Raw genomic sequence first — 25,234 nt, forward strand, 5'->3', positions numbered from 1 at the left:
CCCACGGCTAACAGTTTACCATGGGCTAGCTCATTTAACTTCAACGAAGGAGAAACTGAGGCTTCTGGGACACTTTCCCAAGGTCACACAGCTGATAGGAGGCAGAGTTCAGGTTCTCCCCCAGGCCTGGCTCTGAGGCCCAGTGCTCCCCCACCTCCCTCCTGGCCTCCAGCCTCCAACCTCCACCGTTCCTCCTGGCCTGCCGCTAATGGGGCTGCTAGAGTGATTGTCTGGCAACCAGGTCCAAGCCAGTCAACTCCCCTGAGCAGAATCCCATGGTTCCCTGGTGCCCAGAAGACTGAGCTGGAGCCCGCTTGCAAGGCTCTTCAGGTCTGACCTCACCTGCTGCCCCATCTCGTTGCTTTGTTCCCTGTCTGCCCCACAGGTGCCCTCCACAACCTCCACCTAGTGCTTCAGGACCTGCTGGTCTCCCTCGTCCTTCTGGAGGCCCCAGCCAGTGCCCTCCACACACCCCTGCAGGTGCCCTGCCGCGACTCCAGCTCAGCCTGATGTGGGGTTGGTGGTGTGGTCAATGATTCAGCTCTGCCCACACAACTCAGACCCCTTTTCTCCCTGTCTGCCTTGGTCTTCGGCAGAACCAGAGCCCGGTATGTCCTCGCAAAGATGGACCTGCCTGACCTCAAAGCCTGCAAGCCCCTGCCCATCCCTGAGCCTGAATCAGGGATTTTCACCAGGCTCTGGGAATAGAGCGGGAGCCTCCAGCTTCATTTTGCAGATGTAGAGACAGAGGCTCAGAGAGCACGGGGGCTTGTCCGAGGACATACAGGTATCAGAGGCAGAGCTGGGCTCAGGAGGGAGTCCTGACAGGCAGCCAGTGTCGGCCCATGTGGACAGAGACGACAGGTCAGGCTGGAGCAGGGCATGCTGGAGGGTGATTCCAGAACACCAGCCAGCCCGGGTGCAGCACAGACCTGAGGGCTCAGGATGACGGTGGGGGGCTTGGCAGCAGGGCTCAGTTCTGCTGACCACCCTCTCCCATTCACCTGCTGAAGGACATAACCCTGCCTAACAATAGTCTAGGTCATTCTGGCCAAGAATCTGGGCCTCTGATGTCCAGCAACCAGCAAGTAGGGAGTCCGCTGGGGGCAGGCAGACAAGGCGAAGCTAGTGGGAGCACTGGTCATCGGAAGGCCCTAACTTTCGCAAATGAGAGTTTCTATCAGCGAATCAGGGTAGCTGTCATGCTCTCCTCCTTCCCCGTTCTGAGCCCTGAGCGGGGTCTAGGAGACATCCCAGGTTTGGAGCCCATGGGCATGGGACACTGTCTGTGCCGGCCCCAGGTGGCCAAGACACCAGGCAAAGGTAGGTGTGCATCAGGGTGGGAAGGCCCCAGAGGCCCCTTGGGGGGCACCTCTCCCATGGCGAAGCCCCAGCTGCGGGCGGGAGTCCGGAGAGAATGACCCAAGGAAACGGGAAGAGGTGCACCCCCACCCCCGCGCGCTTCCTGTCAGCCCTCCCGACAGTCCTGGAAGTGTGCAATGGAAGGAAGTGCTCTGCAGGCCCCGGTTGCACCCCCTCCTTCCTTGGGGCCCCTCTCTAAGAAGCTCACCCTGTGCCACGGCTTGAGTGTCTAACATAAGGGACGCTGTTCTTGCAGGTTTTGTGGTTTTTATTCCTTTGAACCATATCCAGCCCATCGTACATCACAATGCCATGCTTTACTTGGTATCCAATACATCAGCCCTCATTGGCATTTGGAGAACTTGTTCTGTAGTTATACGACAGTTTTTAGTTGTCTGTGATAATGTATTCTCTGTGTTTCCAATTGTCAGTGTGGGAGTCTTTTCCCCCAGCCTTTCAATTTCTGGGTTTGAGATATATATATATATATATTTTTTTGTATTGTATTGTTTTGGTTTGGGGTTTTTTGCTTGTTTCTTTGGTTTTTTGGTTTTTGTCGGTTTTTTTGTTTTTTTGTTTTTGCTTTTGAAAGTTGTTATTCCTTTGGTTCTGTGGCCCCTCCCAGTTGCTGCTTGTTTACGCATTGTTTGTGACTTCTTTTGACTGTCAGTGTTGAGCCAGTCTTGCCAAGAAACAGTATCAAGTATTTTCCTATTTCTCTACTTCTTGAAAAGAAAAAATTTTAATTAAAAAAAAAAACTCTTAATGGGAACCTGGCCCTGTCTGTCTTCTCTGTTCTGCAGAAATGTTGAAGGAATTGAACCAGCAGCGCAGAGCGAAAGCGTTTACAGACCTGAAAATTGTTGTTGAAGGCAGAGAGTTTGAAGTCCACCAAAATGTTCTAGCTTCCTGCAGCTTGTATTTCAAGGACCTGATTCAAAGGTTTGCCTTCCTTCCAGCTGTGGTCGGGTCTGTTCCTTTGTAGGACGCTTTTGTGTCGCTTTTCTCCTCCCCTCTCTTGCAGGTTCCTGAAGCGTGACTCCCTGTCACAGAGCCAGTAGCCATCTCTCCTCCCCCCCCACCCCGCCCCCGAGTGCCCTCTCACACGCAGCCTCAGAGCAGCCACGGCCCCCAGCCCGCCCCCACGCAGCTTTGCTGGTCACCAGGGGCCTCTGCCATCCATAGACAACACCCCTTCCCTGCCCTGAGGATCCCGAGTTCTCAGTGGCTCACAAGCCCTCTGTGAGATTAGGAGGGCTGTGGACTCCACTTTAAGGGACCCCCGCACACTGTCCCCACTGGTTCAGCACAGGGTCCCAGGCACCACCATCACTGCTGTCGATGGTGACCTTAATGCCAGGAAAGCACATCGACCAGACTGTCCCCCTGCTGAGGAGCACAAGGTGCCCACGGTGCCGCTTTTCCACAGCTGGAGTCGGGGAGAAGAGACTTGTAGCCAAATCCTCATTCACGCTGCACGCCTTGATATTTGTGCACTGAGCCTAAATGGGTGTTGTCTGAGCACAGACCAGGTGTGTCCTAAACACGGTCTCTCTCAGCCTTTGCTCCCCACCCCCTCTGCCCTCCGCCCCGGCTATTTCTACCTGAATGAGTTTTAATGGTGCATGAGCATCTTTTTTTTTTTCCATTATGTTGATTTTTTTCAATTTGTCTGCTTCATGCCCTCGCAAAGAAGTCAGGGGCCACCTTCTAGCTCCTTAGCGAGGGAGAGCAGCGGAGGGGGCCGCCCAGGGTAACGCTCCTGTTTCTCTCACCCATCAGCAGATTAATGCCGCTGCTCATTTTGCCTTGCAGCCTCTCCGGGGCGGACGCTGAGCCGGGACTGGGCTCAGAGTGGGAGGACAGGACCTCTGCTTGCTTCCCAATGCTGTGTTTGGACTTGCCAACTAACCCCAGAGTGACTGTGTTTTGTTTCAGGATGGCACACTGGCTGGCATCTCCTTTCCAATCTGTTGTGTCCTTTCACTTAGAGCTGAGCTGCCCGGCGTGCAAGCCCCACCCAGCCGCGCTGGCCCCAGCCACGCAGGAAGGGGCAGGCTCTTTGTGACTTCCAGTCTCATGGACAGCTTGGGTCTCCCACCCCCAGTGCTTGGGTTCTCTCTGTCCGAGCACAGGGGTCAGGGGCATGAGCTCTGGGGTAAAGGGGCACGTCCAGTGGCTTCTTCAGGCCAAGGGAGGTCTTTGTGCTGCCACTCTTGGCAAATTCTGGTACTGGCAGTGACCGGCATCTTAGGGCCTTGGTCCCTGCTACAGACCAGCTGGAGAGCACAGAGCGGGCAGGATGCAGGGGCAGGTTGGTACTAAGTGATGGCCCAGCCCTCAGCTAGAGAGATGTGGGCAAGAGGAGCACAGGAGCCATTTGACTATCTTTAGAGACCTTACACAAAAAGCCAAACTCTCATACACAACAGAGGACACCACTTGGTGGGAACCCAAAGTAGTGAAGGCTTCTTAGGCCCAAAAAGAAGGAGGAAGAACATTCCAGGCAAAGGATGGGTTGCCTGGAATGTTCTGGAAGACAAGGAATGTTCTGGAATGTTCTAGAATGCTCCAGACAAGGCATGGGTTGCCTGGAATGAAAAGCTGGGAAAGAGGCCATCCTAAGCAGATAGCCTTCCCAGAGATGGGTGTGAGCTGGGGTGAGATGGGTGGGCAAGCCCGACCCCTGGGCTAGGGCCCTGGGCTTGGTCTGAGGATGTGGGGGCTATCATCAGGAGCAGTGGGAAAGGGATGTCCACCTGAAGGTGAAAGAACTATAAGATGTGCCTCAGTGGCCCTAACCAGAAATGATGGGCACTGGAGCTAAGAGGCGGTCCCTAGAAGGGAGAGGGCACCCCCCTGGGAGCTAAGAGACCTGGGTTCTACACCTGACTCTGCCACTTGTCCTATGACCCCAGGCAAGTCACGTCGTCTCTCGTAGGCCTCAAGTTTTCTCATCTGTAAAACAGGAGGTTGGTTCAAACGACATCCAGATTTCCTTCAGCTCCTACATCCCAGGGTGGCGGTAAGGGGATGGGCACAGCCAGCCCTGCAGAGGCTTCCCGTGTGCAAGCCCCAGGATGTGAGAACAGTGAGGTCACGGGGTGGAAGGCGGGTCCGCGGACCAGTGTCAGGGCAGAGCTGGGGGCGGTGGGTGAATCGAGCGTCTGGCATGGCAGGTTTTAGTGGCTGAAGGATGCCGCAGTGGAGATCCCTGCAAGGCAGCCAGATAGATGAAAGATCTGAACGCAGAGGTCTGAGGTCTGGGGAGACCCCTTCAGGGTACAGGAGGGTCACTCAGGGAGGAGCGAAGGCCGAAGCCGAGCCCAGAGGCGCCCCTGTGGGCAAAGGTCACAATGTTAATGTGCGGCCATTTTAAATTTTACTTCCCTCATCTTAACCTTGGCGTCCCTCACCATTTCTGCCCATAGCTGCAAACAAATTCCTCCTGTGGGGAGGAAAGCAGACTCTACAGAAGGGTGATTTCCTTTCTGGGCCGAGTAAAATCCTGGAAAATTTCAGTCTCAGTGGTCAGGGAGAAGCTGATGTGGTTGCCCTGTCGTTTTGGGCTGCGACCCTGGGGACAGTGTGCAGCGGCCGGGGTGGCCCGGCAGGAGACCTGAACCCGAAGCAGGGGCTTCCCTCTCCGGTGGCTGCACTAAAGAACCAGAGGGAGGAGGGACAGTCTGTGTCCTGGTCCTTCCTTTCCTGAGGGCCTCTGTGAGCACTGTCAGGGCAGGTGGCCCACTGCCGTCCCAGGACCCGCAGACCTGGGGGCTCAGGTGGGACTCCTGTCCACCTGCATCCTGGGGCCGGTCACGGGGTCACCACTCCAGCCCCCCGCCACACCCCCCGTGTGGACACCCTCATCTGGCCCCACAGGACAGACGTGGGGAAATCAAATCATTCCGTCCTTTTAGCTCAGCACACAAACAGGAGCCCCTCCCACAGGAAGCCCTCCACGAGAGGGGTCTCTGCCCTGAGGAAGGCCACACCCTGATGAGGGGGAACAGTAAAGAAGTAGGAGCGGGGGAGCCGACTGAGCACAGAAATGGGGTTTAGAGGCCCCCAGGCAGAACGCCTGACTGTGGGAAGAGGGGCAGTCAGGGACAGCAGGGGTGTCAAGGCCCAGCACGTGATTCAGTGTCACCGGGGGGCCTGGCACAAGGTGGCGATGCAGGGAAGGAGGCCAGCACAGAAGGCCCGAGCCGGCCCGCGGGGCTTTGCTTTCAGCCTGGAGGTGCTGTGGTCAGATGTGTGTTTCATAAGGACGACAGTCAGGCCGTGAGCAGGAGAGCCCAGCCTCACGGTGTCCTCTCCTGACCGGCTCAGCTGCCCGTGAGCCCCGGGGCCAGGCAGATGTCCTGCCCGCAGCGCCTGTTCGCCGGGCCCCAGGCCGACCCCCGCTCCGTGCACACCCTCTGTCCTCACGTGTGTAGCCGCAACAGCTTCTCTCCATAGCCTTCCCTTATTTCGTTTCAAGCTCTTGTCTTTTTCCCCTGATGGGGTCAGGACCCAGCCCACAAGGAGACTTGTAGAAACGTCTAACGTCATCCTGAAAATCCTCCCACTAACCCTGAGAAGCAGGTAGCATTAGTATCCCCACTTTACAGATGAAGAAATTGAGGCCCAGAGGGTTTTAAGTAACCAGTAAGTCTGGGATGGGAATTGAGGTCTGACTCCTAAGCTCGTGCTCTTACCGTCCATTTGCTAACCCAGAGAAGAACAAAAAGGCAGTCTTTATTTGTGCATGAAGTCTATACGGAAAGAAAGTGAAACTCAGGGTTGACAGTGTAGACAGAAAGGCGAGGAAAAAGGATGCAGAGTTTGAGTGTGTGTGCACGTGCGCCTTGTGTATCTGTTGGAAACACTCGTAAACTGGCCACTGGATCTGCCCAAGAGGAGACACAATTCCCACCTGAAACAGGTCCCTCGGCTGAGGCCACTTGCCCCCTTACCCATGGTCCTCTGGAGTGAGGAGCACGGAGGAGGCTCGGGAGGCCATCGGGAAGGGCAGAGCCGTGCTGAGACCCCTGGGCTTCCTCACCTCCCCTTTGTTGCCCCATCTGAGCCCCTGTGACAATCAGGGCTGAAAGCGCAGCAGGGAGACGAGCCGTGGCTTTGTCTTCGGACGGTGGGAGGGACAGTGCCACACCATCACTGAACCCCGCCTGCCTCCAGGCTGGAGGGGGACCCCAGCACAATTGAGTGGGCTGAGCCCCGGGCTTCAGGAAGGAGGAAGGACATTTTGAGCAGACTAGAGCTAGTGGCGTTTGGGGGTTATAGCCTCCCAAGTCCAGAGTCACTTCTCAACCCCGCTGAGCAGGACCTGGGTCTGCCCTGGACTTTTGGGAGGCCATGAGGAAGTTCCTTCACTTATCCCCAGGAGCCAAGGAACCCTCAGGGATGGTTGGTGCCATGGGAGGCATTGGCTACCCTCTCTGGCCGGGCAGGCTGCAGGTCCCCTCAGAGAGGACAGGGGTCGTCCTTCAGAGAGAGCAGAGCTACTGCCCTGCCTGCCCGAACTTCTGAACATGGCCCCCACGCCTGGGTGGGGGAGAAAATGTCGCGCCCCAGAGGAGAGCTGCCCCCTCATCACAGCAAACGGGACAGAGAGCCGGCATTCTACCTTCCAGCCAAAAGCCCCATCCCACCAAGTCTTCTGGAGCCAAGGACACATTTGAACTCTATTCTCTTTTTATAGTAAATGAAAATAGATGGACATATTGATTTGTCCAAGTTGATTTTCACAAGCCCTGTGTGTAGGCTCTGGGTTTCTCCATCATTCTTTTGGGGAAGCCAAAGGGATCTGCCTAATTGAGAGGCACAGATCCTGGATGTAGGGTTGCCCAACAGATAATAGGCAAGCCATACGCTGCCTTTCCCCTCCCTCCCTGTGAAGCTGGGCGTTTGTGGGTGGCAGTCTGACCGTCCCCCTTTCCTGGTAGAAGAGACAAGTGCAGCTGGAAGACCAGATAATAAAAGGAGAGACTCACCCATCTCGAAGGCCAGCAGAACAATGTGAGTCAGACCCATCGCCAAATCACCACGGTTGGGCCAGGGCCCGCCTGAGCTGTGCAAGTCCTTGGGACCCAGTGAGGCTCATGCGTGCCGTGTTTGAGCCCTGACGCCTGAGCTCCTATGCATGCAGTGGGGTGGGAATCACATCGGAAGAGTGGGGTCATCCTCCTGAACGGGTCAGGATGCCATCCATATTCACCACCCACTCCATGACTGCCCCCCCACCCACTACTGCTCCATGGTTCCCCCCCCCCATTATTCCAGATCGAACTTGTAAAATGCAAGCATCTGATTACTGAGGTGTGTGAGGGGCAGATAAGGGACTAAAGTCTGGAGAGGGCAGCTCTGATCCAGGTGAACAAATTGCTGATGGTGGGATCTCACGTGGTCTAATACTGGGGATGAGGCATTCCTGGCACATCCACTGACCCAGGCCTGGCAAGCAAATGCTGTGTCCCATACCCTGTGAGAAGGTGAGCCCGGGCAGACCCACGGGTCCTGTGTGGGCTGGGCAGCACTGGCCTGGCCCACACGCCCACCCCCAGTGTTAGGTTCATGGCCCAACCTGACAAGGCTACCACTGCGCAGTCCTGCCCTGCTTCACCTCCCTCCAAGATCATGTCAGGACCCAGACTGCCCAGCAGCTCCCAGTGCTCCATGCTGCTAAGTGGAACAGGATGCTTGGACCCCAAGAGCCAGCTTAGGACAGGGCCCAAAAAGTCATTTGTGGAGGACACAGCTCCACATCAGTGACCAGGGCCACCCATCATGGGCAGTGCCACCCAGGGGATCCCTGCTCATAGGGAAGAGACCTAAGGATCACTGAGGTCCAGTCCCAAGACCGTCTGATGGTCAGTGATGGAGAGTTACCACCGGCCTCCCTTGGCCCCAAAGCTGTGTGGACAATGAACACGTATGTGCAGATGAGCTACACAAGACCTCACAGCCTGGGGCCTCACCTCCTACAGATCTTGAACTCAGCCACCCAACAAAGCCTCCATTGCGTTCCCAAGTATTCCTCCATAACCAAGGGGAATGGTCATTCTGCCCACGGCGTGGCATCTGGCCGCAGGGGGTTCCACCCACTCCCTGAATGTCCTTGGCCCAGCAGCCCCCAGCCTTCCTGGGTGCCTCTCACAGGGGTCCTGAAGGAGCAGCTGCAGCTGTGCATCATAGGGGGAGTGGTCCTCGCCAACCCTGGATAGCACTTGGGGTGGTCGACACCCCATGTGCCTCCTCACGTTGTCCCTGCCCTCCTTGGCCATGCAGTCACCACCCTGTCCCCAGGACCCTCTCCCTGGCTCAGACTCCGGGCAGGACAAGCATCTCCCACAAGGACAGCCACACACATCCCATCCGACTCCACACTCAGGGCCGTGGGCTCCCCTGGCCTTCCATCAGCCCGACACCCCTCCCCACAGGGTGATACTGGGGGTCCTCAGGGTCATGTGTCACGTGCACTCCAGTGTGTGTGTGTGTGTGTGTGTGTGCGCGCGCACACAGCTGAAGTCCACCCCAGCCCTTCACTGAGTTGGATGATCTCTGCTGAAGAAACGTAGGTGGACGGGAGGGCTGGCCCAAGGTGGAGGCAGCAATGGCCGGGGGGCCTTGGGAGAATGTGAGCAGCCTGACTTTGGCCCACAGGCTCTGCCCTGGCCGTGGCCTAGCGGGACCTCCACAGAGCACGGAGGGCGGGAGGAGGAAAGGCCAGGCAGCAGCGTGTAGGAATGAAGGCAGAGACGGCAAAGCCCAAGGAAGAGGTGGACCAGATGGCCCCTGAGGCCTGGGGTGTTAGATTTCTGTGCTTTCAAGTGATCACATAATGAACTATTTTTATACTTAACCAAGTTACCCAGGCATGAAAATCTATCCCGACAGCAGAGGACTCAATGTGTTAAGTCACTTGAAAAGTCACACACACCGTGTATGTCTATGGGTTTGAGAAGGGGCTCTGCTCAGACCCTCGGCTTAGCCAGCACTGTTCCCTCTCAGCTTTCCCTCCGAGCCTGGAGGCAGGGCCCCTGCGGGCCCCGGTGACATGAGCCATTCTGTGGGGAGGGGAGCCCTGAATGAAGTCACAGCTTCTTCTGTTCCCTGGCCCCGTCATATTGGTGCTTTAAAAGCCCTTGGTGGCCAGACTGTGGAGAACGTGCTCTCATGGGAGCATTTCAGGTTCTGTTGGGTAGAGCAGAGTCTCCTGGGCAAGGTGTTTTCCAGCCTCTATCACATAAACTCTCCATGGGACCTTAGACTTCATGCAGTTCAATCCTCTTGTTTTGCAGAAGAGGAGCCTGAGGGCCCAAGAGGCAAGGTGGCCTTCCTGTCAGTGGCAGGGCTGGGGCACGCAGGTCCTCTAGCTCCCCGCCCACACAGGAGTCAGCCTCTCTTGGGGGCTGTAGCTTCTGGGCACCTCCACACCCCCAGTGCCAGCCACAGGGGCGCCCGAGAGACCAGCCACAAGTCATCACCAGTCTTGCCCCTGGCCTCCTCAGGAGTGGAGAGTTGGCAGAGGTCATTGCCCAGGCTCGGGCAGGAGCAGGCTCCATGCAGGACTGGTCAGAGTGGCGGAGATGGGGTGCCAAGCCAATCACCTCTGAAAAACCTGCCTCCTGACTCTTAACGCTCTGGGTGTCTTTCCTCCTGGTCACTTCTGTATCGGTGTGATTCTTGCTTCATCTTATCTGTTTCCTTCCAGGTCCAGCTTTAGGGCGCGGCTGCCAGGCCTTAGGAGCCTTTGCAATGGTTTCGTATTTCTGTAGACACCAGATACGACCATATTTATATATTTGTGTCCCTCCCCTGCTGCCCCAGTTCACAAGCCCGATGCACACTCTACATGCAGGCCACTCTGACCTCTGACCCCGTGCTCCATGTGGCAAGAGGGCCCCACCCCGGGCCAGGTCCCAGGTCATGGCTGCTGGCTATCTGTGGCGGAAGTCCTCGGTTGTCCCCTCCCCTCCCCCCAGCTCTAACCATTCTGTCCGTCTATCTCGTCTCGTCCTCAGTTTCAAAGCAATGTCATGAAGGACTTCCTTTCCATGCCTAAAAGGAAACAATATGTTTTGGGAAATAGGTGGGGTTGGACTCAGGGTTCTGGGACAGCTTGGGGCGATCGAGGGGCATCTCCAGATTGGCTGTGTTCACAGCCGGTTGGGAGCCTCAGTCACACGGGCGGCTCCCCCCACTGTGGAGGCAGCAGGGGCAGGGGGCCCCCCTCCCCGGGCCGGGACCTGCTGGCCGCGTGTGGCCGAGACGCGGGAGCCAACCGCAGGGCGGAACCGTATTGTTTCCCTTTGAGGCCAGTCCTGGTCCTCGTCCCCATCCACAGCTCATGCTTTTTGATTTGCATCTTTTTTTGCATGGACATGCCAAGTAGTGATAAGCAGGGTTTTCTGTTCTTTTGGGCATCTCTGGTCAGACTCTTCTCTTTCAGATCCTGTGTCAGGTCGTTAGGTTCAGGTGTGTCATTGCTGTGTCCCTTGAGTCCTAAAATGAAGGGCGTGACCGAGGCGTGCAGGGAGATCTAGCCCTGTGAGGAGGCGGCGCCGTGGCCGCAGCGGGGCAGGTAAGGGACACCGTGGTCTCTGTGCCTAGGTCGGTGCAAGATGGCAGCCAGTGTGGCCGGGAGAAGCTGGAGCTCGTCCTGTCCAACCTGCAGGCCGACGTCCTCGAGCTGCTGCTGGAGTTCGTCTACACGGGCTCCCTGGTCATCGACTCGGCCAATGCCAAGACGCTGCTGGAGGCGGCCAGCAAGTTCCAGTTCCACACCTTCTGCAAAGTCTGTGTGTCCTTTCTCGGTGAGTCCGGGGTGGAGGCGCGCGGGTCGCCGCGTGAGGGAATAGCACCGACGGGCCCCAGACTTTGAAAATAGCCAGGATCCAGAGGGGGAAAGGCTGTGTGTACGCCTCAGGGTGCCGCTGGATCTCACAAGGCAGTTTGAAGAGGAAAATTCGGAAAGCTGTAGGCACCGGCAGAGACCCGGGCACGTCCAGGCTAGAAAAACCATTAGCCAGACCTCAGGAGAGCCGGCAAGACTGTTGTCAGGCCTTGAGGCCAGGTTGGTGAGGCTGAGGCCCGTGGGAGGTGGCGGGTGGGCATATGAGGGGTGCTGCTGCTGGTGCGACCCTAAAGTGGGAGCCTGTCACAGAGAAGACATGGTCAGTCTCCGCGTGACCCCTGCCCCCAGGCCAGGCCCACGCTCTGAGGCCCACAGCCACGAGGATGCTCCATACCTCACACTCTCCATCTTTCTGCTGGGACCTGCAGGAGCAGAGGGAGGCCCCAGGGGAGGCAGTGTGAGACGGGGCGGAGGAAAACCCCGAGGGTAGATCCACAGCTCCAGGGACACCAGAAACGGTCTTGTGGGGACCCTGGATGCGGGAGGCAGGTCACAGGGACATGGGCTCAGAGAGGGATCCAGAGTGTCAGGCGATAGGATGAGAGGGCCACCCCTCCGGGGCCCTGTGGTCAGTGGTCCTGTGCTCTTGCCCCCAGAGAAGCAGCTGACGGCCAGCAACTGCCTGGGGGTACTGGCCATGGCCGAGGCCATGCAGTGCAGCGAGCTCTACCACATGGCCAAGGCCTTCGCGCTGCAGATCTTCCCTGAGGTGGCGGCCCAGGAGGAGATCCTCAGCATCTCCAAGGATGACTTCATCGCCTACATTTCCAATGACAGCCTCAACACCAAGGCCGAGGAGCTCGTATATGAGACTGTCATCAGGTGGATCAAGAAGGACCCCGTGGCCCGTGCGCAGGTAGCTCCCCACCCTGCCCGCCGCTTCCCCTGGGTCTGGGGTCCCCGTGCAGGGATGGCGTCTGGAGCAAAGCTGAAGGGAGGTGGAGGCGGCAGGACGGCCTGCTCCGACCATCAGTGGGAACGTGTAGGAGCCAGTAGGCCTGGGCAGAGGGAGGCCAGAACGGCTCCTGTGGGCCGCAGAGAGGTGAAGGGAGGGAGGAGAGATGAGAACTCAGTCACCAGAGGGTTCCCAGGGCTGGCCTTCCACCTGAAGGAGACTCAGGCCAGCCAGAGGCTGCAGGGCCTGCAGGGAGAAGCGGGTGCCCTGGGGCTCCCGTGAGCTCAGACCCGGCAGAAGCAGCTCCACCCAGGCTCTGCTTATTGAGAGGGTCGGGAGCACCTGGACCAAATGGAAACCATGCTGGAGATGGGAAGCCACCGCACAGCTGGGGAAATCGGAGCCAGAATCCGGGGCAGAGGGAAAGGAGGGCAGGGTCCCCAGGAGGGGCATCCGTGTCACCAGAAATCAGTCACACCCCAGCTGAAGGCCTCGCTCAGAATGGAACCGCCTTGATTCTAATGTGTGAGGGGCCCCCAGGAGTTAGTGCAGACACAGGTAGCTCAGAGTCCCCCTGGAGAGCCGCAAAGGAGAGGCCAGAGTCGGGGAGGCCAGGGCCCAGGACACCCCGAGGCAGTCGAGTGGCAAATGGCAAGGGAACTTCGTTGTGTGGGGAGCAAGAAGCGGCACAAGGGAGGGAGGGATGGGCCAGGCGCTGGGATCAGCAGCGTGGGACTGTGCACCCTGGCCGGGCCACTGAGCCCAAGAGGAGAGGGTCCTCTGATCAGGTGGGGAGGAGGCAAGATTCGTTTGTGGAGGAAGGCAGCCAGTCAGCCCGGGCAGCTGTGATGGCGACTGCCGTCCCCCCCAGCCCCCACCTCTGTGTCTCCGGCCCAGCCCTCTGTCTTTGATTGCGGCACACCTGTGGCCAGCGTCCCCCAGCCCCTCTAATTCATCCACCCCCAAAGCGACACAGCTTGTGTTCCTTCCTTCAGTTCTGCCCATTGCGCACAACGGAAGCCTGGATTCCTCCCATCCCTCCCGTGTGCGTCGGGCCACAGGCCGCCGTCACTTGCCGACTTCCTCTCCCCAGTCAGGCCCCTCACCGCACCAGCACTGCTGAGGGGGTCTCCCGAGCGGCTGCCCTGCCTTCTGTCGTCTCCATCCCCAATTCAGTCCCACCCCGCAGTCCGAGCTAGCAGTCTTCCTAAAGAACACATTTGATGGTGTAATGCCTTTGTCGAAAGCCCCCCAGGAGCTCCGTCACGCACCCTGCGGGAAAAAGCCCACCAGCCCTGGCAGGCAAGGCATAGGGGCGGTCAGGCTCTGGTCTCCTTCATCTCTCCGGTGTCACTTCCCCTGTCCGCTTACCACCCCCCCAACCGACACCCCCCGCCAACAAGAATCAGCTCCATAGAATTCCCCAGATGCACCTTTCTCCTTCACGCTCCCATGTCTCTGCGTGCGCTTCGGGCGTCCTACCTCCTCTCCACCTGAGGCCTGGAGAAACCTGCAGCCCTTCCTCAGCCAGCTCAGCCAGCGTCCGCTCTGGGAAGCCTCCTACCCTGCACCCCCACAACTCCTAACCAGACTCCTCCTCGGGGCCCCACTAGCGCCTCTACGAATGGATCCTCCCCCAACCTGCCAGTGCACGGCACGCACCCGAAGCTCAGACACTGGGGCTTACTGGTCTTACTGACACTCTCTCAGTAAGGGGTGTCACCAATCGTTTGTTGCATGAAACTAAAGCCAAGTGGTGAGCAAAGAGTTTGCCAGGCAGGAGGGGATTCGAGTCAGTTCGTGCAAAGCCTTCAGTGCAGGTGAGAGGGTCTGGGTGCCAATCTGAGGCCGTGGGATGCCCCTTAAGGGGTTTGTAGGCATTGGAGAGACTCAGGCTCTGACCGGTGTGACCGGAGTGACCCTCATGGTCACTCTCGGCCTTCCTGGGCCCTCCCACCTCTTCCTGACTCCCTGCCCCATGTACACCTCTTCAGGGCTCAGGATCCTCATTTCCGTGAGGGTGAAGCCTGGGGTGAAGCCAAGGCCGGGGACCTGGGAGGAGGCAGGAATGAGGTGCCGAAGAAGCGGACGGATGGTTCACCCCAGGGTCAGCTGAAGCACACCCGACCTCCCCCATTGCTCTCCTCTGGCTGATGGGAGCCCCCCCGTCACTGTCTAGACTGGGATAAGCAGTGTCTACACGCTCAAGCCAAACGCGGACTGGAGTTACCTGGGTCGTGCAGTACCACACCGGTCCTTCCTGCCTGCCCAGTACGACTCGCCAGACGGGGCTCCATCTGCATAATCTCATCCACCCTGTGTCTCCCTGACCCCGCAGTACGCAGCGGAGCTCCTGGCCGTGGTCCGCCTCCCCTTCATCCACCCCAGCTATCTGCTCAACGTGGTGGACAATGAGGAACTGATCAAGTCGTCAGAAGCGTGTCGGGACCTGGTCAACGAAGCCAAACGCTACCACATGCTGCCACACGCCCGCCAGGAGATGCAGACGCCCCGAACCCGGCCCCGCCTCTCGGCAGGTATTGAGGGACAGGCCCCGAGCTCCCCAAATGCAGGTGCCGTGGGGTCAGCCCGACTCTGGCCGGTCCCCACCCCGCTCCTCCACGGGAGGCGCCGGGTGCAGAGGCCAACAGTGTTGGGATGTGTCCAAAGGCGGGGCGTCTGTGTCCCTGCAGGTGTGGCGGAGGTCATCGTCCTGGTTGGGGGCCGTCAGATGGTGGGGATGACCCAGCGCTCCCTGGTGGCTGTCACCTGCTGGAACCCGCAGAACAACAAGTGGTACCCACTGGCCTCGCTGCCTTTCTACGACCGAGAGTTCTTCAGCGTAGTGAGTGCCGGGGACAACATCTACCTCTCAGGTGAGGCCCCTCGGGGCTGGGCTGGGCGCCAGGCACAGACTTCCCGGGGGCCCCTCTCCCCACGCCAGGGCTGAGGAAAACCAAGGCCCAGAAGGGTCCACTTGGCGGGTGAAACCTTCTCCTTCTGCCCCCGGGGCTGGGCCGGCCCAGCCTGGGACCCCTCCTCACTCCCCGCCTGCTCTCTGGACCTCCCACATCGCCTCCAGGTGGCATGGAATCGGGGGTGACGCTGGCCGATGTCTGGTGCTACATGTCCCTGCTCGATAATTGGAACCTTGTCTCCAGAATGACGGTCCCCCGCTGTCGGCACAACAGCCTCGTCTATGACGGCAAGATTTACACCCTCGGGGGACTTGGCGTGGCGGGCAACGTGGACCACGTGGAGAGGTAATGAAGCCACGGTCAAGAAAGCTAAAATCATGTTGCTCTTCCCACCCAGCACCGAGCCAGCTGAGGCCAAGCGGAGACGGGACATTTATAAGGCGATAGTCGCAGGCTCTTCAAACACAGCAAAGAGGGAGGACTGAGGGTGGGGGGAGGGCAACAGGAAGGACGAGAGCCGCCCCACCCCTGAGATGGGGCACTCTTGTCCCTTGCAGGGGTCAGACAAGCTGAAGGCAAGAGACGCACTGTGGGCTTGGCCGGCCTGCCCAGGCACCTAGAGGCCCTCCGGGACTGGAAGTACCAGCCCAGAGACTCGCAGGGGGTGTAGGGCAAGGCTGCAACCGATGGCCCACATGGGTGCCTCATCCGTCGCCGTGCCTCTGTGTCCCTGCCGAGCTTGGAGGTCCCACAGCGGGGAGCCCCTTGCTCCCTCTTTCCCACCCATCCCAGGAAAGCTGCTTGCAACACGGGGAACGGTCACAGCAAGCAGGTCTGGCCAATCATCTGGAATTCTCCAGAAGCCGATACAAAGCAATGGGCCGGAGAACGGCGCTTTTGTGAGCCTGCCCTCTGCTGGAAGTCCCAGGCTGGCTTCCTCGCTGAGGCCCACTGACAACTGGCCACACAGAGTGTAGGCATCGGGTGTAGGCAGGGGGAGCACAGGCTGAGGTGGGCACTTCATGGGGTGCAAATGCTCCATCTTTCCTTTGAGCTGGAGACCATTCTTGCCGAGAACAGACACCTGGGGGAGAAGCCACGGGAAGAACTCAGGAAGGCTCATGAGTCAGCAGCAAGCAGGGGAGGCCTCAGAGCAGTCCCGCTTTTGGAGAAACTAGTTCCCCCAAGGGAGGGCAAGTTAGGCTGAGCTGGCCCCAAGTCCCAACCCAGGAGGGCGCAGCCAAGATCACCAGAGGCCCTTTCTCCACGTCCTCACCTCCTGCTTGCCCACCACCCTTGGCCCACGTCATCAGCTGTCACGGAAATCACATCTTCCCATGCGACAGCATTTTGCCTGTGGACCCACACATACCCCTCAATTTGTATTTTTCCCTCAATGGCTAATTGGACACTTGACAAATGTTACGGCAAAGATAGTTTCAGAGTGAGACAAGCTCTGGATGTTCACTGTGGGCTTTTAACTCCCCCAAGTGGAGCCCAGAGATGGCTCAGTAACGACATTTAATTGTCATATTGATTTGGAGTTAATGGGGAATCCCTGTGTGATTATAAGGATATTAACACTGCAGCTGAACCTGGGTCAGCCCTGATGCTGACAGCCTTCAGTGGGGCCCGCTGCACGGCCCTCACGTCCCAGGGCTTCCAGAAGCACCAGCTTCCAGCCGTTTGTCATCCAATAATAAACACATGAAAAAGGAGAGGTTTTCTATGTAGGAGTAAACTGAGCTAGATCTGTCATCCTGTCTTGCTTTTGTCAGCTATTTTTAATCTCCTAAGATGCTGATTACTCATTTTGCAAACTTATACTTGTTGATAAATACAGGAATTTGTTCGAGGATCAAATGCACCAAGCGGGGGGAGAAGCTCCGCTCCCCTTGGGCTCGGGAGGGAGCACTCCTCCAAGGCCTGGTAGCAGCCTCTACTGGCCTCCCCCGGGGGCTGGGCCTTTGTTCCACTAAGAAATATCAGCTAGGGCACCATGTGAGCAAGACCAGCCCGGGAACCTCAGTAGATGGGGAGCCATCCAGGACAACAAGATGCCCTGAGCCCCTCCTCAGCCCTCTGGTATCTGGCGGCTGTCCTTGCAGGGACGGGACGCAGACCTGAAGACCTCCGGGTGGCGTGCACACAGGTGGGGTGGAGGATGCAGGCAGAGGGGACGCCCACCGCTTCCTGAGGAACATAACTGCAGCCCCTTTGCACAAGTAATTTCTGCACCGCATGGTGGCAATGATGAGAATTCAGGGTGACAAGGAGGTCAGGGTAATGGGGACAGACGCGAGGGTGCTTTGTTCCCCAGGAAGCACTAATGGTACAAATTGCTCTTATATTGATAATGAATGAGATATATGGTACATTATAATTATATTACATTACTGTATTACAGGAATAGAACAAGATTATATAATTATAGATTAAAACAACAGTGCAGTAGACAAACCTGTATTATATCATTATATAAATAACTGGGTCTAATACTTCATAGCAATATATTGCACTAGCTGTGGTTACCGGATAAATGATAGCAGAGTGCCTCACTCCACAGGGTCATTTGCATGTCATTAGCATATCCTTCTCAAGCAGGAAGCTGACAGATTGAGCTGACGAGGGCTTGTGGCTTGGCAATCAGCCACCTGGAATAACAAGCTCTCGGGAAATTCGCATTTGGCGGAATGTGCCATTATACCGAAAGCCTGAAGACTAACAGCCACATAATCTTCCGCTGTCACCCAGCTCCTTCTACAGGAGCTCTTTGGATCTCTGCCATACTGGCTTAAAAAACAGCCATCTGAACTTCTGACACTGTCCAAAAAGACACTTACTCCATTGCCTGTTAGCCACATAGCCTTCGTCCGGGGCTTAATTGAATCAGCCCCTGCTGCCCTCTAAGGTCCGTCAGCCTCTTCTCAAATCCTGAGTCTTCGCAAGCACAGAGCTGGACATCTCGCCGCTGCCCCCTCATCCCTGTCTCAGAGCCAGGGGCACCGGCTAAGAGAGGCCATCTTCTGGATCACTAAGCCGTGACCTTGTTATGGCTCGAGCCCCAAGGAGCCTCATGGGGAAGAGTGGGCCCTGCGTGCTTCCCAGGAAAGGTGTGCTGGCGAAAACCCAGCCCACAGTGGAGGCCCCGCCTTGGGTCCAGAACAGGCGACAGAGCCATGCGCCGAGCGGGAGATGGGCCACCAAGTAAGAGGTCCAGAGTGAGTGCTTATAAGAGCAGCCCCCAGGAGCAATTGACAGAGACACTGAGAACGGAGACCCAGAAGCTGCCCAGAAAGACATCAGATCTCCCAGTTCCTTGACCAGTCTGCTAGATCCCAAGTCTGTCCCTCTCAGCTGCTTTCTGTTGTCACTTTTTTACCCGCTTTGTCTGGTATTCACATTCCATCATTTCTCCATGCTCTTACTTTGTCCTACCATACGTACGCCACAGATCTCTTCAATCCTGTAACTCTGCGCCTTCTCCGTGCCTCCCCCAGGGGCTGAACGCTGGTGGAGAAGATCCCAGCACCTCGTAGATTGGCCCCACTACAGACTGAAGTCCTCCGACGTGTACTGTGTCCTTCATGCTGCAGGGCCCTTGTCCACAGTTTTGCCCGCTCTCAAGAGCATGTGTTTCCCATCTCCTCCCCCATCAAGGCTCTTATCCCACGGATACCCATATCCCGCCAGCGTTGGGCTCCTGCTTCACAGAGCAGGTGGCGCCATCAGTCAAGAACTCTCTCCTCTCCCTGCCATCGCCGCTGGGTATGGACTGACTCTCAGGCCATCCTTGCCTCCCTCTCTCATGCCCACATGGACACCACTTCCCTCTCCACTGTGGATCCAACCTGCATCCCCCCACAAGGAGCCTCCCTTTATCAGCTCTCCCCTCTCTTTCATCTATATTTAACCTTTCCTTACCCATTTGGGCTCCTTCCTATCAGCCCGTAAACACAAGTAAACCTTTCCCCCTAAAATTAAAACAAAACCCACGGTGCACTGGAGCTCGTTCATACTGGCTCCTGAGAGCTGACTATTACCTTTTTTAGGAACTCTGCAAGCCAGTTGTCATTTACAGGTATTATTAAAAATTAAACCATGTAAACTTAGAACTAAATAAATTGTATTAAAAACAAAGGTAATCCATACTCAAAACTCACCACTACTTTTTTTTTTCTTTCTTTCTTTTTTTTTTCTACTATATTCTGTACCGTCTGTGCTCTGGAGGTTCGACGTGTCTGCTGTGTCTGTATGTGGCGGGGATTCTGTCTAGCGGTATGCCGCCACGCATCTCTTCCTAGTGCCATGTTCCGCCATGTGCCGTTGGTAGCTTGAAATCGGCCGAGAGGATTCACATCACAGAAATCAGCAAGTGCTACATAGCAGGGCTTTTCCCCTGGAGAGATTGTTTGTAAACATTTATCAGCATGCCGCCAGTGCAAGCCATCTCTGAGCTCCAAATGCCTTTCTAGGTTCTACCTTCTCTGCCCCTTTTCCCAGCGGAGTTTTGTCCAAGTCAAGTCTCTACCTGTCATGCCCACCGCCTTCCTTCCCATTCACTCCTTGATACACAAATGGCTCTGCACCTTCCATTCCACTTAAAGTGCCCTTGACAAGACCGCCGGGAGCCTGTTTGGGACTTCTTGACTTCTCACCGCATCTCCCACCCATGGCGCTGTGCCCTCTGTAGTGCCGCCACTCCTCCAAGGACCCCCTCAGCTCCCTCTTAAAGGCAGCGTTTCCCCAGAGCGTCCTCAGCCTTATTCTCACCCCCCCCCCCCCACTGCCTGGGAACTCCCTTACCTTCAGTTTCCGTCGCCGGGCCAGTGATCCCAAAGCTGAACGTATAGGCTGCACGTCAGCTGCACCCCGCACATCCCCAGTTGGTTGCCCACAGGTCCTTTAAACTCCCCATGAATAAAACTGAAATCATCTCTCTCCTCCAAACTCCCCAACCTCAATTCCTGTCCCCTGAGTAGTGCCCCCTCCTTCCGATGCCCCACGCCCGAGACCCTGAGTCATCCTAGGTAACTCTGCCTTCCTGAATGGCAACATCAATTAACGATTGAACCCCATCAGTTCCCCTCTCCTTCTGGTCCCACTCCCTCTTGTCCTTCCCTGGTCCAGCCTGCTGTTTCCCCAGTTTCCAGCCCAGAGCCTGGGTGTACAGGAGATGCTCAGTGCAGCACTGTTGGGCAAAGGGGTAGGAATGAGCTGGATAGAGAGGGATGAAGGGGCCTAGAAGCTGGGGAGCCCTATGTGAGCAAAGGAATGGAGACGAGAACCTGCATAGGGGTTGCGACGGGCAAAAAAAGAGCCCACGGAGCCTCAGGAGGAAGGCTGAGAGGGCCAGGTTGGGCCAGATCTAGGGGGCCTTGAGTGACTCAACCCGAGTGCCCCCAGCTGTGTGTGATCTTGGGCTATGCCAGTGATTCCAAGGGCAGGAAGCAGATGCCGGTGCCCCCCAGTGTCCGCCGCCTTGGTTGTCAGCCCTGCCCCGCACACAGCCCACCACTGATGCTGGGCTCTTTCTCTCCTCCTCGACAGGTACGACACCATTACCAACCAGTGGGAGGCCGTGGCCCCTCTGCCGAAGGCAGTGCACTCTGCGGCAGCTACCGTGTGCGGCGGCAAGATCTACGTGTTTGGCGGCGTGAACGAGGCCGGCAGGGCTGCAGGGGTCCTACAGTCTTACGTTCCACAGACCAACACGTGGAGCTTTATCGAGTCGCCCATGATTGGTGAGAGCCAGCTCTCCGCTCAGCCTGGGGCCCATGCAGCATCCCCTCCTCAGTGTTAGCTTTGTCTCAACAGCCCAAGCCCAGAGGGCCGGCTAAGCCCCGTAGTTCTGCAGGCCCGCGTCCGGGGCTGGGAGGGGGAGGCAAGCCCCCAGGCCGGGCAGAGCTGCACACCCCACTACCGGGACAAAGGGCAAGCTAGACGGCGTGCCAGGTGCCTCCTGGCCCCGGGCCGCGTCCTCGGGCTAGCCACCGACATTGGCGGTCCTGCCGGAGCCCGTCCTCTGGAGCGCCTCCCGGCAAAGCCAAGGGTGGGGAGGGGGGAGGCCAGGAAGAGATGCCCTGACCTGCCTGCCCTGCTCTCCTCACAGACAACAAGTACGCTCCCGCCGTCACCCTCAATGGCTTCGTTTTCATCCTGGGCGGGGCGTATGCCAGAGCCACCACCATCTACGACCCCGAGAAAGGGAACATTAAGGCGGGCCCAAACATGAATCACTCTCGCCAGTTCTGCAGGTGAGGGCCGCAGGAACTCGGCTAGGGGTGGGAAGGAGGCGGGCAGGGAGGGAAAGGCGGGAGGACAGGTGTGAGCACGACAATGACCGCCCGCCATTGGATGACCAGAGCAATTCCCAGGCGCAGCGCCCTCCGGCCGCAGGTGTGGCTATGAGGGCCAGGGCAGAATGGGAAGAGCCCGGGGGCAGCCCGAGGCCCGCAAGCCCCCCCCGGGGGGCTCCAGCTGACCCATCTCCAAGCCAGAAATGGAGGGCTTCGTACAGGCACCAGCCCCAGGTCGTTCGAGGCCACACGTCCGGGGATAGGTGAAGGTGCTGCTGTGAGGACAGCTGCCCTACACGGGACAGGTGGCTTTCCAAGGGATGCTCTGACCACGGAATCTGGGGAGCGGTGCGAGGCACGGCTGCCTTGGAGTCTCAAAGCTGACGGGGCGGACACGCACATGGACCAGCCCCCACAGGAAGAGAGAGGTAGAGGTCAGGGTGTGGCTTGGTTCCCAGTCTGCCCGGCCCCATGGCCCAGAAAAGTTAACCACCTTGGGCAGTGAGACAGCAGACCCTGCTCTTCTAGCCCCATCCCCTCCCAGACCAAGAGGAACAAGGAAATATAAAAAGGGGTCCCAGAAACCCCATTTTCAACATTCACATAGCAGATCTTTCTTGAAGACACCTTGCGCCCATGCGGAGGTAATCACGGGATCCCCAGTCCCAGCACCCGCAGTTGGTGTAGCAGAGCTAGAAAAGCTGTAACCTACTACTAACCTATCTTAGGACCTTGGACAAGCAACTTGCGCTCTCTGGGGCAGTTGTCCTATTGATGAAGCAGGCGGTTGGACTAGATAACCGCTAAGTCCTATTAGCGCGAAGAGCCTGCGGTTCCTGGGCCTTACCTTCCCGTCACATACTCCAATGGTGGCGGCGTGCAAGCCGTTCTGACTACACTGTCCACAATAAGCACACCTGGAGGTTGAGCACCACTTGTGGGGAGGACTTGCGCGCCTCACCGGAGACTCAGAGTGGGCCCAGAAAGACTTCGTGCCCGTGCGGAGATGTAAGCTGGGCCTTGCAAGAGAAGCAGGGGAAAGATGTGCCACCAAGGGAGAAATCGGAGGGCCCTAGGGGGCAGGCAACTACAGGGGCTAAGGCTGGAAACCTCAGGTAAGATGTCTGGACCGGCACATTCCATTCCAGGCTCAGAATTTCAGAAAGAGGTGACTTTGCAAGGGCACCTGTTCAGCGTCAGGGGACAGTCAAGAAGACGGGGCCGTTAGCTGACATGCGGCAGAAACGGGGGCCGGATGCGTGGATGTAGGTGCACGTGGGACGGGGGAGCTGAGCCGCGGGAAGACGGGACGTGCAGACAGGGGCAGGCGGTGGTGCTCTGGCCGTGGGAACAGCTCGCTGAGACGACAGGGTGGCAGGCAACAGGAAGGTGTCCCGGGCTGCCGCGGGTGGGGACGCCGGGCCGTCACCGGTGGGCAGAAGCAGGCCCCTGGTGCTCAGCAATCAGGGCAGGGAGCCTCCCGGGGCCAGGGTGAATTTCACGGTCAGGTAGTCAGTGTTGGGTTAAGACTTGGCTCCTTATTATCCTGTCTGCCATCAGCCCTGTGAGTCGTGCTCTCTACTCGATTGGAGCCGTACGAAGCCTCTGGGCAACACAAAACAATGCTCAGTGAACAGATTCAAGGGTCCCATACACAAGGCTGTTCTCCCCGCCACCTTTCGGTGGTCCGGCAGGTCCCGGGATGTCCCCCACGGCTCGGAGGGTGGTAGACGCAGGGCACCCCGACCAACCCTAGAGGAAAGGTTTTCCTTTCCTGTGCCTTGGAGTCTCAAAGCTGACGGGGCGGACACACACACGGCTCGGGTCACAGGACAGAGGCAAGCAGTGAGATCCCTCAGACCTTTGGCAAAGGGGGAGAGGCAGCCTGCCCCGGGCCGGGGTACTGAGTCCACCTCCAGGTCCGAGGTGGAAGTGAAATGGCTAACTCTCTCCCCGCTCTCCCTGACAGCGCCGTGGTGCTTGACGGCAAGATTTATGCCACTGGGGGCATTGTCAGCAGTGAGGGGCCTGCCCTGGGCAACATGGAAGCCTACGAGCCCGCGACCAACACGTGGACCCTACTACCCCACATGCCCTGCCCCGTGTTCAGACACGGCTGCGTCGTGATAAAGAAATATATTCAAAGCGGCTGACGTCTGCAGAAAGCCCACGACGAGACTGGACAAGTCTGGTGAGGCATGTATGCTACTCACAGTGATCAATGTTCAGCAACACCCGCAAGAGGTTGATAGACACAATCAAGGGAATCACTGCGCTAAACATTTTGAATACTCTCTACATTGAATGTAGAAAATCATCCTCGCCTTTGGGGGAAACGGGGGCATAGCGCTCCATGCAGCAGGAACCACAACCATGCAAGCAGCTGGGCCTGGGGGCTCCTTCAAAGGCACTTGCTCTGAACGGAGGCGCTCGCTCTGCCCGGTGCAATAGAGTTTCACATATTTTTCAACTGGGAGAGAGAAGCTGATTTTTCCTTCCTGCAGAGCAAGCTTGATCCCTAAACAACCATAGATCAGTTATCCTATGACAATATTAGGTGTCAGGCTCTCTTTGGAATAAGATCAAAGTGTCCTTATCACTTTGATTCCTACTTTTGTTTTTAACCGATCTACACTTGTCCGTGGCCGAGAGAAGAGAAGGGACAATACTGTGTGTGGCACGAGGCCTAGGAGGCTCCTGGTCCCCGCCGGGCAGAAGGGAGGTCCGGCCACCGGTGCCGAGCCCAATGTGGCTGGAGCAGCCGTGCAGGGGCAGCCCGGGGACGGCTGGGAGAACCTTTGTCCCTCACAGGTTTTTCTACCGTGTTTTTGCTGGAGAAAGGACAGGTGACTGTGCTAGCTTTCTCTTGTCCGATATGAATTATTTAGATTTCCAAGGCATTTTCTTGATAAACAAAAAGGCTATTTTTAAGTACTGAGAGAAGGAGGCCATGAGAGGACCATGCAGGAATTCCCAAAGCTCTTTGTAGGTTGTGCCGGAGTGGGGCATTCGCTCTAATTTTTTCTATGTGCAGAATAGAGGATCTCTCCTGGGTGGGGGTGAGGGCCCCCGTTTTATTTTTTAAAAAATGTAACTCCCAGACAGCCCCATCAAGAGCTGTGCCTCCTGGAGGCGTTGTCAAAGAAGATTCTGTTCTAGAAGGAAACCAGTCCTGGCTCATGACACCAGTCCGGCTCCCTCCATGAGGTAAAGCTGAGGACCCAGGCCGGGTGGGAAGGGAAGGAGGAAGGGAGGGAGAATAAATGTCTACAAAGCACAGGAGACTATTTTTGATATTTATAGCTATATATTAAGGCACCTGCTACAAGAGCTCTCAGGATGGGGACAGCCTTTGTAGACGAGCCATGACAGCCAAGGCCTGAGGGGCATGAGCAGAATCACTCTTCCTGTAGCAGACGAACCAGAGGAAGGGGAAGCCAGGAGGGGGGTCACACCGTGGCTCATGACAGAAAGGCCTTCCTGCCAGTCCTCAGACCCTCAAACCTCACGCGGTGATCAGTTTCCATCCCAGGGCAAGAAGAGAGCCGCCGTCACTGCGCCGTTTAGTTGAAGTTGGTACCAAATACGCATTTACCATTTTTCTATCCAGGAAGTCAACTTGCCGTCATTTCATGATAAAAACCATTTCTAAGGAGAAAAGGACAGGACATGCTTTCCACCTTTCGGTATTTGAGGACACAAAATTCCAATTCTAACGTCGGGCATCGACTTCTAGCACTACAAGTGTGGCTCCCACTCGGACAAGATACCGAGCTTCGTTATGCAGTTTTTAATATTATTTATTCTTTTAAAAAAGTAATAAGCACAAAACTACATACAT

The 25,234-nt window shown here is 57.2% G+C and overlaps 1 protein-coding gene across 12 annotated transcripts in view; it reads left to right on the plus strand.

Annotated features, from left to right (window-relative positions):
• The window catches only part of KLHL29 (kelch like family member 29), a 303,589-nt gene extending 278,396 nt beyond the window's left edge, over nt 1–25,193 (plus strand). For 10 of the 12 annotated variants that reach the window (XM_064571915.1, XM_064571916.1, XM_054509614.2 and 7 more), the window contains 9 exons: nt 2,166–2,304; nt 10,978–11,180; nt 11,878–12,137; nt 14,515–14,713; nt 14,870–15,052; nt 15,259–15,439; nt 20,645–20,838; nt 21,207–21,351; nt 23,363–25,193. In XM_064571915.1, coding sequence (XP_064427985.1) covers nt 2,166–2,304; nt 10,978–11,180; nt 11,878–12,137; nt 14,515–14,713; nt 14,870–15,052; nt 15,259–15,439; nt 20,645–20,838; nt 21,207–21,351; nt 23,363–23,546 — 1,688 coding nt within the window. In that variant the 3' untranslated portion in view covers nt 23,547–25,193. Of the gene's footprint in view, nt 1–2,165; nt 2,305–10,977; nt 11,181–11,877; nt 12,138–14,514; nt 14,714–14,869; nt 15,053–15,258; nt 15,440–19,324; nt 19,373–20,644; nt 20,839–21,206; nt 21,352–23,362 lie in introns of those variants that run through there. The other 2 variants (XR_010405449.1, XM_064571920.1) reach the window with 2 other exon arrangements.
• The last annotated feature ends 41 nt before the right edge of the window (nt 25,194–25,234 follow it).

This window comes from Mirounga angustirostris, unplaced genomic scaffold (assembly GCF_029215605.1).
Source record: "Mirounga angustirostris isolate CCGP_5_RB_7025 unplaced genomic scaffold, mMirAng1.0.hap1 SCAF_10, whole genome shotgun sequence".
Taxonomy (NCBI): Eukaryota; Metazoa; Chordata; class Mammalia; order Carnivora; family Phocidae; genus Mirounga; species Mirounga angustirostris.